At 26.9% G+C, this 16,726-nt stretch overlaps 1 protein-coding gene across 1 annotated transcript in view; it reads right to left on the bottom strand.

The window, feature by feature from the left end:
* Glg1 (Golgi apparatus protein 1) overlaps positions 1-16,518 on the bottom strand; it is a 49,543-nt gene extending 33,025 nt beyond the window's left edge. Inside the window, exons 1-10 of the mRNA XM_016068011.4 lie at positions 16,199-16,518; positions 14,821-14,859; positions 13,683-13,769; positions 13,198-13,413; positions 10,802-11,047; positions 8,920-9,100; positions 3,761-3,987; positions 2,555-2,676; positions 1,388-1,489; positions 318-480 (exon numbers count right to left, since the gene is read on the bottom strand). Coding sequence (XP_015923497.1) covers positions 318-480; positions 1,388-1,489; positions 2,555-2,676; positions 3,761-3,987; positions 8,920-9,100; positions 10,802-11,047; positions 13,198-13,413; positions 13,683-13,769; positions 14,821-14,859; positions 16,199-16,483 — 1,668 coding nt within the window. The 5' untranslated portion in view covers positions 16,484-16,518. The remainder of the gene's footprint in view (positions 1-317; positions 481-1,387; positions 1,490-2,554; positions 2,677-3,760; positions 3,988-8,919; positions 9,101-10,801; positions 11,048-13,197; positions 13,414-13,682; positions 13,770-14,820; positions 14,860-16,198) is intronic.
* Between the last annotated feature and the right edge of the window lie 208 nt (positions 16,519-16,726).

The following is a 16,726-nucleotide window of genomic DNA, read 5'->3' as shown; positions in this document are numbered from 1 at the left end:
ATATTAAGGGAATAAGCTGTATTTTGCTATTTTTAAGGGCATTTTTTCAGGGATTTTTTTAGTCATCTATGTTCTGACTTCATTAACCACTAAAGTCTCCTTAAGACTTACTACTTAGCATTTTTTTCTTTTAAAGTGCTTAAATTTTTTTCACTTTTTTAACATATAATGAAATATTTTCAAATAATATATTCACTTAAATTTAAGAGCAAATTATAAAGAGAAAAATATCAAAGCTGGAAACACAAGAGTTGAACGATTTAAAAACAAAAATCTAAAAGTTCTAAGCAAGATTGAAGCAAATGTAAAGAGCTAACCTGAACATTTTTATCTGGATGATAAGCATAACGATAGAGACACGGCAGTACCATTGGACCTCTTTCTGGATCCATTCTGGATGGTTTATCATGCCAGTTCTTTTTTGCATGGCAATGCTTTTCAGCATCTGCTCGACAGCGTTTATATAAAATAGGATCTAGCCTGAAATAACGAAAAGAATTGCATTAAAATGCATTACATTCATTTATACTATAACTTAAATCAAGAAAGTATTGTGAAAAAAAAGAAAATGAAGTTGAATTTTTGTTTATTAAAGTTCTCTATTTTATAAAAATAACCTACGATTGCATATAAGTACCCACATCATTAATAAAATTTTTATTACAACTTAATACAATTATTTCTGCCTCTTGTACATCTTATAATAAAATTGATTTGTCTTATTAAAAAGTCTAGCTGATTAAATGACAACTTTTTATTCCCTTTTCAAGAACATAAATGTACTCCCTTAATAATAGAAGGAAGAAAAAAAACATGTTATGAACTACAGCAAGCATAGAACATTAATTTCTTCAGCCAAGCTTTAGGCAGTTTTCTATGGATATTACATTTTGTAAAAAGCATCCTAATTTTCCATACATTGCGAAACTGATTTTAACTAAAAATTGAAGAGAATGGGATTGAATTTTTCAAAATTAATAAATTTTAATGGTATAAAAATTAACAAAATTTCAAGCCTTTGTAAAAAAATGAAAACATGCATTATTTTATTCTCTTAACTCCAGGAATATAACAAAATAGAGTGTAAATATTTAATAAATACCAAAAATTCTTTAGGGAATAATTCAAATGTTTACAAAATGTTCTTAAAATCAATATTTACATTAAAATAATAAAGCTTTTCAAAGAAAATCTATAATTTTTAAATTTAATCAAGCATTTTTAAAAAGAAACTGGTGTGAAAACTCTAATAAAATCTTCAAAATGGAAAATTGACAATACAATTATTTTTATTATCATTCCAATATTTCAGCTTATGAAAATGCAACAACTTTATTAGACACATAACATTTCAATATTTTTAGGAACATATACAGCTGATACTTACTTAAAATCCCTGGATACAAAATATTGAATCTGAAGTAATTTCTCTTTGCACTCTAAGCTCATGTGTGTTGAGTCAAAATGCTTCATTAAGCAAGACATAACCCTAAAAAAAATTAATAATTTAGCATTGCTATAAAAGAGAAAGTCTAGATACCTTTAAAAATAGCCTGTTTTCAAATATACATTAAAAAAATATAAAACATTTAATCAGAAAAACTTTTCAGGAGCAACATTTATTTGCTTATTTATCTATTCCATATATTTTATAAATAAGACAAATGAAAATAATGTACCAAATAAACAATAATATTTGCACTTAATTAAAAACTTCTAAATCTCTAATTATATATACCACAGAATAAATTACTTAACAAATAATTTGCTAATTAAATAATAATAAATTATTTTTAGTATATTTAGTTTATATAAATTTATTACGTTTAAACAGTTTTCCAATTCTTAACTAATATTCTTTGATATTATTGAAAAATTTTCTATTTAATTATAAATATTTATATAAAAATTTTAAAAAATGACTAAATTTAATTTTCTATACAAACATAAAATAAATACCAAAATACTATGTTTCTTAATATAATTCTGTATACTTTTTTAATTTCAATTTTTTTTAACCCTAACATTTAAGTTCCGACCACAAGTCCACACCTTAAAGTACCTTAATTTTAGTACTTCATCATTAAATTAGATTTACATAACAATTTTAACCTATAATTAACAAAAACTTAAAATTTCAAAAAAAAATTATATATATTAGTTGCATGAAATAAAAAATTCTTAAAACATCTACCATAGCCAGATAGATTTAGATTCAATATTAAAATATCTGATGTTTTTTTATTTTTAACAAAATAAAAAAACTTAAAACAAAACAGCAAAATTTTCCACACACACACATAACGTTTTCCAAAAATCAAAAACTAAATACATAACACAATATGTACATAACACATTACGTACATAACACAATACTAAAAGTGCCTCAAAGAACCCTTTGGTAAAGTGCCGCTTAGTTTCTTTCTATAAATTTCATAAACTTAAAAATCTCTCTTTTGCAACTCTGGGCTTAATTAATATGCTGTAAAAAGTTAAAAGTTATAGGGTTTTTTTCTTAAAATAAATGTGACAGACTTTTTTTTTAATTTAATACCTTCCTTCTCCTGGTTTTTCATGAGAACATACAGCATCTACAACTGGTTGACAGGCCTCTTGTAAAACCGGATCTACTCTCCAATCTTCTCCCACATCACTTTGCTTTAATAATGATTCCAGCTAAACAGACACAAAATAACAAAAATATTTAATATACTCAAGCTTTATATTCAAAGAAAAAATATGAGCAGTTTCAACATTAATATTATCCGAGATGAATTTGGTAAAAAAAAAAAACAACTAAGCCGAAAATAGAAATCCAAAAACATTGTGCGCCAAATACTTATTAAAATAATGAAGAAATACCTGAAATTTAAATATATAAAAATGACCTATAGTAGTAGTACAGAATTAAAGGAAGGAATTTCAACTAAATCAGGGAAGGAAGAACATGAAGCAAATCAAAGATAAAACAAAAGTAAGAGAGAAAAAAATAGAGATAGGAGAAGAGAAAATGCGAAGAAAGGAGCACAAGTTAGAAATAAAATCAATCGCTTTAAATGTTTTTGCAATACAATATATTAAAATTGTCCCGATTAGGGATGTGAATGTTATAACACATCAAATATACCAAAAATTATAGACAACATGCAAAAGAAAGTTAGAAGGCATTCTTTCAATTGCAAGGAAAAACAAGCAGCTCCAGATTTATCTGGTTCTGTCTTGTGGATAAAATTAACTCAAACGTTGAAAAGGAAAGTTTTTTCTTTATAGTGGTAACAGCAAAGAAAAAAACCTTTTTTTTTTTATTAAATTATACTTACAGACTAAAATTTATACTTAATTTTTTATTAAATGCTTGTTAAAATAGTTTACATTTTCCAAAATTTTTCAAGTCAGAAGTAAAAAGTGTTTCAATATTCAAATATTTATATTTTAGGTAAGTGAGTACCAATAACTGTACATAAAAGAAAACTTAATCCTATAGACAAAACAAATAATTCAAACCTTAAACAAAAGTTAAAAAATGTTCACAGTGAATACAAAAAAGTTAATTATATGAGAGTGGATAAAAAAAGTTCTTGTTAGCTTGCTGCTAAAACTACCACACCCCAAAAAAAACTGAAAATAAGTTAGATGTGAAATAAGCAAGTTATAAATAGAAAGTATCTTTTAAAATAAGAGAATTAAAAAATTGGGTTTTTCAAATCTTATCTTTTATCAACCACCAAACGGGCAGTTAAGCTAAAAATAAAGTTTTTACCTCTCGACGACAAGAGTCACTAATACGACCACTATCGATTCTGGAAGGTTTTGCATGCTCCATTAGGCAGTGAAGAGTTTTACCACCAAGTTCAAGTCTTCTACCACAAAATGTATGGACATCTTTTTCGCAGGCAGCAGCAAGTTCTGGTGTTAGCTGATAGTTTTCCAATAATGTTTGACGATGTTCCAGCATTTCTGCCTGGCATTCACCAGCAACAGGATATCCTGTAAATAAGTTTTCATGAAAATAAATGGAAAAAATTACTTAAAAATATGGGTTGATATTCCCAATTGCTATTTTAAAATTATTGATAGGCATAAAGTTTTTACGGCCTCATGAAGTTTTTTTATGAACTTTCACATTTATTATGACCATTCTGACGTGAAAAGCTTGAAGGAAAAGCAAGATGTGAAGTTTAAGAGGATGAAGTTTGGAGGAGGCTATGCCCAGGAAGAAACCTCATAATGCCAATTCTGTTTCATCAACATACAGGGATGTGATTGACAAAAACACAAAAAAGAGGAAGTTTATAACTGTAGCATTAAGCGTGCAAAAGAAAAAATTATATGAATTCAATAGCCAATATGATAATGATTACATTATTATCTATTCAAATAAATATAAATAAATGGTAATTATGCTCTTAAATACAATCTTGATTAAAAAAAAAAATTTTTAATAATTTAGATAGCTTTGAGTAATTATGCATAAGCACGATTTTATGTATCACATCTAGGACTGGGCGATATTAGAAATTATATATCGTGATATATCGTCAGTTTTGCATCACGATATAGCGATGTATCGCGATATAGTATTTTTGAATTTCATTTACTTTAAGGCACAGAAAGTCAGATTTCTATCAAGACTTCGTACGCATATTGATTTAAATCAATTTATAAATTTGAAAATATATATGTTTTGCTAAAGAAAGATATTAAATAAATTGACTAAGATGTACAAATCTTACTTAAAATATTTATTGAAAAAATGTGTGTAGATACAGAATGAAATATTTGCACTTCTTTATCGTTTATAAGGTATAAGCAGTCTTAATTTAAGTTCACCCCTAAAACACCCTTAATGAAAAAAAAAATTGTTATTAAACAAAAGCTGATTTCAAAATTTCAAAATATATTTTAATTAAAATAAAAGTTAGATTGACTAAAAGCCGAAGTTTAAAATTAAAAATGTTCGAATTTTAAACTAAAAAGTAAACATAAGATTTGTAATAATTTCTTAAAATTTTCGTTCTCTGAAAGATTTCTCAGTTTAAAAGTAAAAAGGGAATTTTATAAAGATATCTAGCTGAAATTATTGAAAGAAAATTTAAAAAATTAAAAAAAAAGTTTGTTAAGAAATTCATTATACACTTAAAACAAAGTGTTAAAAATAATTTTTTTTTTTTTTAAAAAAAGAAACTTTTTTTTAACAAATCAATATTTGCTTGTACTATTATGCGTAAATAATTACAGAATTATTAAGTTCGATCGTAATGTTCAAATTCTTAATGAAGAAGTAAACACAAGTTTTGTTATATTTTCTAAAGATGATCACGCAAATAACAAAAGATTTCTTAGTTTAAAAATAAAAAAATAAATAAAAGTGAAATTTATCAATATATTTACCTAACAGCATAGGAACAAAATTTAAAAAATAAGTTCGTTAAAAATTTTTTTGTATGCTTAAAACAAAGAGCTAAATAAATTTTAGAAAAAAAATGCTTCTTAAACACTATTTTTATTATTATTTCATATAAATAATTAAATTAAATTAAATAATGACCGAATTATAAACGAAAAACAAAATAAGGCAAAGTTTCTTAATTAAATTCTTAAAAATAAAAACAAAAGAATTGTGATATTCGGTAATATATTTAGCTAATTAACTAATAATATAAAACGAAAATTAAAAAAAAATAATGATTTTACTCTCTAATAAAACGAAGTAGTAATTGATAAAAAAAAAAAAAAAGAAATGAATAAAATTCGCAAACTTTTCAAATTCTTTTGAACAAATAAAGTTTATTGACTTATGTCCAAAAAATAAGTTTTGTTTTAACTTTATTTCTAAAAATAAAAACAACGCAAGATTTATAAATTTAAAATCAGTAATAGAAGCCCATTAAATAATTAGAAGTTTTATCCGAAAAGTTTTTAATAAATTTAAAAAAAGTAAAAAAATAACCTAACAAATTTATTTACTTTGTAATTTAATTCTTTATGGGTGCCTTAAATTAGATTTCCGATAATTTTCACATTTAAAAATATAAAAAAAGTTTTGTCAGAAAATAAATAAAAAACTTACCTAATTAATGAAGAAACTTTTCTTTATAAATTCTTTTCAATAATAGATTGCGTTCAGAACAAGGTTACGACGGCGATCACGAAGTTAATCCCATTGAAAATAATCTACAAGAAACGATTTCAAATCGCGAAGGTGCGAAAACGAACATGTGATATAACGATATAAGGTCTCAAAAGTGATTCTGATTCTACCGCTCATCAGTCAAGGCCGTCTCAACATAACGAAACAATATCGTCTTCCACAGCGCGAGTTGGCATCGGAACGTAAGAGAAAGTCCTTGCGTGTATCGCTATATCGTTATATCGTCTTCTTCACTCGACGGCTTAAATCACATTTCTGATGTATCGCTTGGAATGAAAGTTGCTGTATCGGTTTGCCGATATAGGCGTTAAATCGATATGTCGCGATATATCGATTTATAGCCCAGTCCTAATCACATCATTTTAAAAAACATTTCTTTAATGGTCAAAGGACCTTTATGGACTTTCTCATGAGTTCTTTGTTTTTTCGATGGTCTTTTATTAACATGACTGATCTGTAGATTGCGCTTTGCAGACTTTTGATCATCAGTGTTGATAGGACAAGAAAGTTCATTTCTCACACAATTTTTAAAGGCCTTAGATTAAGAATCGCGATGTTGAATTTCAAAATCGCGTGAATAAGAATCGCAATGCTTGATTTTAAAATCACGTGAAAAAGAATCGCGATGCCGGATTTTAAAATCGCATGAAAAAGAATCGCGATGCCGGATTTTAAAATCGCGTGAATAAGGCGATATCGGATTTTAAAATCGCGATGTTGGATTTTAAAATAGGGTGAATAAGAATCGCGATGTTGGATTTTAAAATAGGGTGAGTAAGAATCGCGATGTTGGATTTTAAAATCGCTTGAATAAGAATCGCGATGTTGGATTTTAAAATCGCGTGAATAAGAACCACAATGTTTGATTTTAAAATAGCGTGAATAAGAATCACGATATTGAATTTTAAAATCACGTGAAGAAGAATCACGATATTGAATTTTAAAAGCACGAAAATGCAAATCGCGGTATTGAATTTTTAAATTGCGTAAATAAGAATCACGGTGCGTAATTTTTAGAGTCCGTGAGTACTTATCGCAACAAGTAATGTTTAAACCGCGTATAAATACGAAAATCGATGTTTGATATTACAACCGCGTGATAATGAATCGCAATATTGAAATTTAAAAATATATATGAATACGAATCGCGACATTGGATTTTAAACTAGTGGGAATATGAATTGCGATGTTGGGTTTTAAAAACGTTTAAATACAAATCGTGATATTGGGTTTTAAAAACGCTTAAATACAAATCGCGATATTGAATTTTTAAATTGTGTGAATGGGAATTGCGAGTAATGATTTTTAAATCGTGTAAAAACGAATCTCAACAAGTAACTTTTAAATCAGTTAAATACGAAAATCGATGATTTACATAAAAATCATCTAAATAAGAATCGCAATTTTAGCAGATTCTGGCCCAGTTCCTAATATTTAAAATTCTGTAAATCAGCCAATAAAAAGAAATCAAATATCAGCGGCCGAAACGAAACTGCTTAGTACTTATTTTCTTTTTTCCAATCTATAGCGGAAGTCGCGGTTGTCAAGGCTACGGCGTACATGCCGAAATTCTACCCATTTTCTTCTGAAGATCATTTTTTCAGGAGGCTACTGCAGGGGGGAAGTTCGTCACAAGTCCGACTATATCGTTCGTTCGACTCCCCAAAAGTGTTTGGAACATGGTCGGAAATTTTAAAAACTCTTTCATCCCTGAAAAGATAAGAGAGTAGTGTAGTAGATGACGGTATTGTTTTACCAAGGTCAACCACTTTTACCCCAGCCAGCAGATTGACATATGAAGAAAGGTTTATTGGGGGCTTCAATACTTTCGCTCTGCGGAAGAAAAAATTTTCAACAAAATATCATTTACTGCATAAAAAAATTTTCGCGTGGAAATTTATGAAAAAAGAGCAGAAGATATAGAAAAATCTGAAAAAAGCGGAAATCAGCGGATCCGCGGAAGAATCACATCCCTGAACACAGGTAATTAAAAATTTTAAGTATGAAAAAGCAGATTTGGTGTTACCATAAAATTTCAAATGCTGAAAAAAAAAACTTAAAAATTATCAAAATTAAACAAATTATGGAAGGATTATACCATGGTAAATAATTCATTTGCATTCATGATAAATAAATCATTCATTTATATTTTGAAAATATCCCTTCAAAAAATTTTCAGATTTGAAACTTTATGGCTTTACCTAAACTACTATATTTATCTGAATTCCCTTTTTTCCTAACTTTAAATTTTAAAATACCAACAGCGGTGGAACAGAATTCCTCATGAAAAGCTTCTTCTATGATATTGCACATCCTCTTAAGAATTCATTTGCACTAATGATTGAAGCAATTAATGAATTGTAAGAAGATTATGAGCTAAATAGAAAATTTGTTTATTTTCAAAAATAATTTACATTCAATTATAATAATCGTTATTCTGCAGCTTTTCATAATTTTTAGCATCAAAAGAAATAAACTTTGTCTGGCAACTTTGAGTTTTTTAAGAGTTTGCCAAATAGTGAGAATCCAGAGAAAAGTCAGTTATGTATAATACATTTCTTTTAAAGCTTATTTATGTTTTTAATATTCATATCACGAATATTAACATTCATATTACAATCTTTAAGTTAATATTTATTCATTACTTACACAGTACATTTAGAAATAGTAACAAAAATATATGAAGTGTAAAAATGGCACGAGTAAACTAGTTAATCTTTAAAATATAATGATTATTATTTCTTTCATTCAAAAATATTAAAACTTACCTTTATGCAATGCATTTTCTAAGCACAACAAAATTTGTGCCAATCGAATTTCTCGCCGATCAGATGTGTCATCTCTACAATGATAGATTTTTATATTTTCCCGGCAAGCTTTAGCAAGACCTCTGCTGATTTTATAGTCATGAACTACAAGTTTTTCTCTTTGAAACAGTTTTTCTCGACACTGAAAGAAAAATCAAAGAGTTATACAAAAGATAAAGAATATAATAATTAGACTAAATAACTAAGACAGAACATTTGAAAAAAATCAGTTTTAACGTAAACGATACCATTATCACTTTATAAATTCCCACTGGATAATCAAGTTCAATTATTTTAAATAATGAATAACAAAACTTCAAACTAAAAATAGAAATTAATTCATAACAATCCATGTTTAATCATTCAGTCATGGTTTCCAATCTTGATCAAAGTAATTACTAATTATAATAATTATTACAGTTAATATTAGTAATTACTTATATTACTAATTATTTATCAATATGCATAGTGAACATTAAGTTATCTTCAGCTGATCGCTTGAAGTTATACATTAAGAAATTATCTTGTCTTTTTATTTCATATGATTCATGCTATTATCGAATTTCAATAGAAAAAGAAATTCTATGCATGTTTTCTACTAAGAACCTAGCTTTTATAGTAAAATTAAGCAACCCAAACTGACATTCAATAACTTATAACTTCACATCCTCAGGGGTGATTGTGAGCTCAACTCAAAAATCCTGAAAGTTTCTCCAATAAAATCATTAATTACGTATTGCAAAAAATTTACGTCTTTATAAATTTAAATCATTGATATTTTCATAACATGAAATTCTAAATAAATTATATGCAGCATAATTTAAATTAATAATTATGCATAAGTTTACTTTTATCTCTAATCACATTTATTATTTAGAAAAAATATTTACAAATTAAAGAGATGCCAAGTATAAATTAGAGTTCTAATATTTCTAAAAAAAACATATTAATTTTTTTAAACACATAAATGCGATCAATAATTTCTTGAAACTTTTGGACCTCGGATTTCCGGAAACTTTTGGATCGCGTTTACCGAAAAATCCAGAAATCCAGATTTTTTTCGAAGCACAATTCTCTCTGCATCCTAAATTTCTATTTTTGATTCTGACTTTCCGGACAAAATATCACAATTTCCTTTCTTAAATGGATATTAGATTTAGTAGTTTAATAAACACAAAAAATTTTTAAATGTAGTTCAACTTCGCCTAACAAAGACACCCTAAATAGAAAAGGGCTCCACCATAGAACTTAAGGTAAAAAATATTATATTAAACAGTTTTAATAATCAATAATGCTGACACTTTTCAGTCTATTACCGATTGGGGTTATATATACAAAGTGCTCCAATTTACTTTGGTAAAAAAAAAATTTAAAAATTAAAAAAACTTAAGATATCCCAAAGAACGAAATATGTGGTTTAGCTGTATTTTGTCAAAGAAAACTAGAAATATTTTTATTCACACTGCGTTTCAAAATTAATTTACAAACCTTGCCAGGAGATACATTAGTAACTGGAAAATGCATTAAGCACTATTCTTTGTTCCAGGTTAAAACATTCCTACAAAAATATTTGCACACACGTTTTGTATTGCAACATTGTTTTTTATTTGTTCAGATAGTAGTGCCATTTGTAGAACTTTGTTACCAATTTTAAAACTTGGTAAAAATAAAAAATTGTTTCTCTAAGTAGAATACAGCAATCTTTGCATTTCTATCCGTAACCGTTTTTCTCTTAATGATTTTTCAAAACATTAGACATTTATGCAAGTTACAATTTCTACATACAAGTTTTTACAAATAACTGAAGCAGTTATAGATTTAAAAAAGAAGTGTAAATTTTTACCTCTTGACTCATATCTCTTTCCATTTTGTGTCTCATAAGACATCGATACACTTTTCCTTCTCCAGCTTCCACTTTTTCACAGAACCTTTCTCGATCATCCCGGCATGCAAAGAATAACGGCCGATCTAAGTGGAAGTCATCTCCTTGGAGTTCAGCTATGCGGAGAATTTCATGCTTACAGAGAGGTGACAGTTTATCTGACTGTTTAGATAAACATTCTATTGTCTCTCCTTGAGAATGAGGATCCTAGCAAGGAAAAAAGTTGCATGAATTTAAGAATTCACAAATATTTATAACGTTTTATCTTGAGATCAAAGGGGAAGGTAAAACAGATGGAATTAAATATACATAGATATTGATTAGTTATATCACGTGACAAAAAATTATTTGATTCAAATCCTCCTCAAAGACTGACTAAGGCTCTCTTTTAAAGGGATTTCCAAACAGCCCTCTAGCTGAGAATGGTCCCCCAGTTCTTAAACTTTAAGATCTCAAAATCTTTATCAACTGCATGCATCCATCAAATGTCTTCTTTAATATCTCAGTGGCTTTGCAAAAACACTTTTTACAGGGTTTAAACCATCCATTCTGAAAATGCGCAGCCCGATTTAATAAATTGATTTTGATAAATTTTATAATGTCTGAGTAGGGTAACCTAGGGTAATTCCTGATCAAACGCAAAAATCTTTTTTATGAAAAACCTATTTTCACCATATTTATACTAGGCTAATTTATAAACGTAAAAATTATTCTAACGAAGTACATGCATAAAATTAAGATAGAAGCAAGGTAAGACAAACCAGAAATGGTGCAAATCAGAATACAGTCTTGCATACAGTTAAAAACAAATTTTGTGATGACAGTTAAAATATATTTTACAGTTGTTCCACTTAATAAATATGAACTGCTATTTAAGAAAAGACAATTAGCTATTTATAAGCTATTTTATATACTATTTATAAAAAGAAATGACAATGATCAGGAATTACCCCAGTGATCAATAATTAGCCCATCTGTAGGGGGCAACATTTGATATAGTTTCCTATAATCAATAACTGAAGAGGAGGATGTGAAACAATTAGGAGGATGTTAAACAAGGATGTTTACAGTAGATGTGAAACAATTAAACAAAAGCTTACACTACTTTTATATCAAAGAAAAAGAAAGTAACTCAAAATATTTATTATTAAGAGAAGGAGGGGGATCTTTGCAGAAATGTGCACATTTTGAAACCCATCTTAGAAATGGAAAATACAGAAAGACGTTTAAAAGACACTTATTTTGTTAGATTAAACAAAAAATTATTATTAAGTTAATGTAGTTATACTTTAGTAAAGTGCACAAGCATTCTTGTCCACGCCTCAAATTTTAAAAAAAATAATTTTTTTTAAATAAAACTTAGGTGATTATTATTTACCCCAGAAACAGAGTGATTGTGAATTACCCCCTAATTAGTATTTACAAATTTCTGCATTGTAGTCTCATCTCAGATTCATTTTCTTTACCCTTCCTAGAATACATAAAATTTTCCAATCAAATTCCCCCAGATAGGACTCAAATGAACTTGACACAATGTCCATATTTCAGAGCCTTATAAGAGCTATTTAGGAAAATGAAAATAATAGGCTTTAATAAGGCTTTTGTGCAACAAACTCCTCAAGTTAAAAAACGAGAAAAAGAAAAATAATGAATCTTTTAGCACACAAGCTACTTTAACAGACATTGGAAGTTTTTTTCTTGTGCATGAAATTTAGAGCGCTTTGTGACTGTGCATTTTAATTTCATCCCCTCAAAAATTGGACTCTTGCAACACCTATGGTTTAAATTATCTTGGAACCATGGAATGATAGTGACAAAGTTAATAAATAAAATTTAAATATTGCATATAAATATTAATACATATATACAAAACTTGGAAAAAACACTAACCATAGAAACCTCAATTTAATTATAAAACAAATAACTTTATTTTACAAAACTTAATAAATAAATGATTATCTACTAATCTCCCTTGACAAAATCATACTCAATCCTTTATCAATCTATGGATTAAAATTTCATTTGCTTAGTTTATGTATTTTAAAAAGCGCATTATTTAAACTTTTCAAAAACTGATGCATATTATTTAAACTTTTAAGCTTTTTCAAAATCCTCATTAAAAAATGATTTGCAACTTTAAAAAAAAATTGCAAAATTTAAAAAAAGGTGAATATTATGGATATGGGGAAGAGTCTGATGCATATTATTAAGAAAATTCAAATTGCGATTAAGAGAATTGCAAAATAAAATAATTAAAATTATATACTAAATTCCAAAATAACATTAACCCTACATTAAACATAAAAAAACAATTTTAAAAAAATGAAATAGTAAGTAAATTATACCGATTCAATTACCTCAGAATCCATTTCAAGACGACCACACTGAAATTTTTCAATATCAGACTGACACTCATCTGTAAATTTGTATATCAAACGATAATCACTAAAAACAATTGCTTCCATCTTCTTTAAAAATGCTCGACATTCTGCTTCTGTAGCATTTTCAGCAGCATTCATTAGACAAGATAACAAATGACCTTTGACATTCTCCAACGGTACACACTCCTTTTGCTAAAATTAAAATTTAGACATTCTGGTAAACATAGAATTTAACTATTAAGCTTATATTATTATACTAGAGTCATTAAAATTCAATATTTCTAATTTTCCCTAGAATCTTAATTGGTTTTCCAAAAGAATTGTCTCTTTATCATAGAAAAGAAATAAATTACTTCGTAGAATTATATTTAAAAAAGGGAAGCAAAAGTAAAAACATCTAACACAATATTATTTGGAAATATTACATACTTCAAAATAAAATTTAGAAAAACATTTCTTACACTTTCGATAAACTTCTTGCACATATGTTTCGCTGTAGTAACAAATCTAGTATCTAAAGTTAGATTCCGTTTAAAAGTCCAAATCAGCTATAAAAAAAAGACAAATAAATATACATATAAATACAAAAAAAAAGGTGTAAAACTAAAACTCATACATAAACGAACTTTTAATTAATTTAATTCACTGTTTTCGTATTTTAAAAAAAAAAAAATTCTTTAAAATTTTTTTTGCAATAAAGTATAAACACAAAATTCCATTAAAACATTTAAATACTTTTCAGCTATTTGTAACTAACTACTATACTCTTATCTCTAGGAGAAATTAATTATAAACTATACTTACTAAAAATAAAACATTACTAAATTTTTAAATTTAAAAAGAATATTTACTGAAAATATGCTAGAAATTCAGCGAATTTCTAAATGCAACCTTAAATATGAGCACTTAAACTTAATAGCACTGCCTTATGATAATTGTTTTTTTTTTCTTACTACTTTTTTTAGTGTTACTAGCCGAAGTGGCCGAAGCTTGGCAATGATTTTTAATGCAAGTATCAAAACAATACAGCATTTTCATTTTGCAATAATAATATCTGAAAACCAATAGTAATTAAATCTATAGGCTGAATTGGGATTTTTTTTTCTTCTGAAAAATGCTTAGACTTTAAATTTTGAAGTTGTCAATCCTATCCCAAGGGATGAGTGGCATTATTAAACACATATCTTTTAAAAATGATTCACTTATGAAGTTTTTCATGAAGAATTAAAACATCTAAGAACCTACAGGAATTAAATCTTTAGGTCAAATTGGTAAATTTTTTTCCTGATATAATCCAAATTAGCAATAAAAAATACTGTGACTTCAAATCTAAAAAGTTATCAGCCGTATACCAAGGGATGAGTTTATCATTTAAAAATGATTCATGCATGAATTTCTCCCTATGCCTATTTCCTGAGATATTTGACAATTTCTATACTTTTTGGACATCTCGAATAAAATATTAAAGAACAAATGTTTGGCAAAGAAACTTAATCTTTTTTTAAAATGGGTTTTGATACTCAAAGAGTTTATTACATAATACAATTTCTTTTTTTAAGTATGAAAATTACAAATAAAAAAGAATAAAAACAAACTTACATGATGACATTGAGATGATAAATCTGCATCTTCTCTCCGCTAAAAATAAAACAATCATAATAGTAAAAAAAAACTTACATTCTTGTTAAAAATACATAAATAGTAGACTACAAAAATATATTGTATTATAACTTTTAATAATTACATTTGTTATCTATTTGTTTTTGGGGGAAAAGTCAGCACAATTTTAACACAAGTAGTTAATGAACAATGAAAAAATAAAACTATGATAGACTAAAAATAAATGCGAAATTTAACTCATTGATTATAAATTTACAAAATTAAATCTAATATCAGAATTAATCTCATAAATAATGTCTAATCATTCATTATTAACATGGTTGGTTTCCCGGTGTAAGCAGTAAATTTACCCAACTGGGAATGAGACAAGTAATCTTCGCTTTATAAAAACAAAACAATGCAATCACATACAAAACCAATTTTTTTCATATTAAATGTTTATAAGCACAGATTAAATGTTTAGTGTTTTAAAACAATAAGAATCCTTCGTATAAAATGAAAAAAAAAATAAACTTAATTTTGCTTATAAAAATTTTTAAGGAAATCTATTTTATTTTTTTAACAATTAATTATTTTATTTTCATACTCATTAAATAATAGAACATGAAGAGCTTCTTATGAAACTTTCAACACCTTATGAACACAAATTTAAACTGACATCAGTAGACATATACTAACTTATGCAATTAGAGATAGGTAATAATAATAATGAATTTGATCTAAATGGTTTTCACTTTTTCCAAATGCTATTGTGAAGAAAACTGAAATTTGCCAATTAAAATAATGAATTAAACTTTTAACACTTTATGAACACAAATCTAAACTGACATCAGTAGACATAGTCAAACTTATGCAATTAGAGAAGGGTAATAGAAAAAATGAATTTAATCTACATGGTTTTCACTTTTTCTTAATGCCATCGTGAAGAAAATTTAAATTTATCAATAAATTAAAATTATGAATAAATATTTCTTCAGAACCCATTATGATTTAAAGAATGGCAACTTTCACTCACTGCACTCTCTTATTAAATTCAAATAAAGTTTAACATTTACTCATACAAATGATATAAGTATGCCGCAAAAATATTAATATCAAATTAATAAAATCAATTTAATAAAAATACATTAACTTCATTCAATAAAAAAGCTCTCATAAATTACTGAATGACAACAGGGTTATAGACAAAATGTTATATGCAATAAACAATGTGCAAATTAAGTACACTGTCATATTTTTCATTGTTTACATTGTCAAACGATTGACACTTCAAAGCATAATATGCCTGCATTTACGAACACGTTAGAGAACTTAACTTCAAGATAGTAGTTTTTATACTAGCTATATCATAGCGTACCTTATCATTTTGTAAACAATCTAACACTGCAAAATTGTTGTTTAAAATACTAGCTGGACATATGTGCCGGATATCATCGGCACATTCAGGGGTATCTGATAACTTCACTCTTGGAGATGAAGTAGTCATTTTCGGGCGTAATTTAGAAGCAATAATATTATTGTCTAATTTCCTAGCTTCGTATGAAAAATCCGTAGAGAACACGGGGTATATAATAGCTAAAATTAATAACAGTTTCATAGTGATCTCTGTTTTCATAAAATTAACAACACGAACATAATCCATCCTTTTAATTTAGTAGAGAAGAGTTGAGTTGAGATGTCGCAGTTTCTCAGCTTGTTTGTTGTTTTGCTTATTTTTACTTTAAAGTATGGTTTTTTAAATTTAGGAAATAAAATCGATTAAATTTTTGAAAAAAATTTAGATGGAGTCCCTTAATTCTGAATATTAATTTGGTATCTATTACAAAGCAAGAACAAATGTAAACTTGTAACTGTAGCTTATTTAGTAACCATGGTAACAAGTAAA

Source organism: Parasteatoda tepidariorum, chromosome 4 (assembly GCF_982258835.1).
Source record: "Parasteatoda tepidariorum strain Cologne lab strain chromosome 4, Ptep-v5.0, whole genome shotgun sequence".
NCBI lineage: Eukaryota > Metazoa > Arthropoda > Arachnida > Araneae > Theridiidae > Parasteatoda > Parasteatoda tepidariorum.
This window is presented reverse-complemented; position numbering and strand designations above follow the sequence as displayed.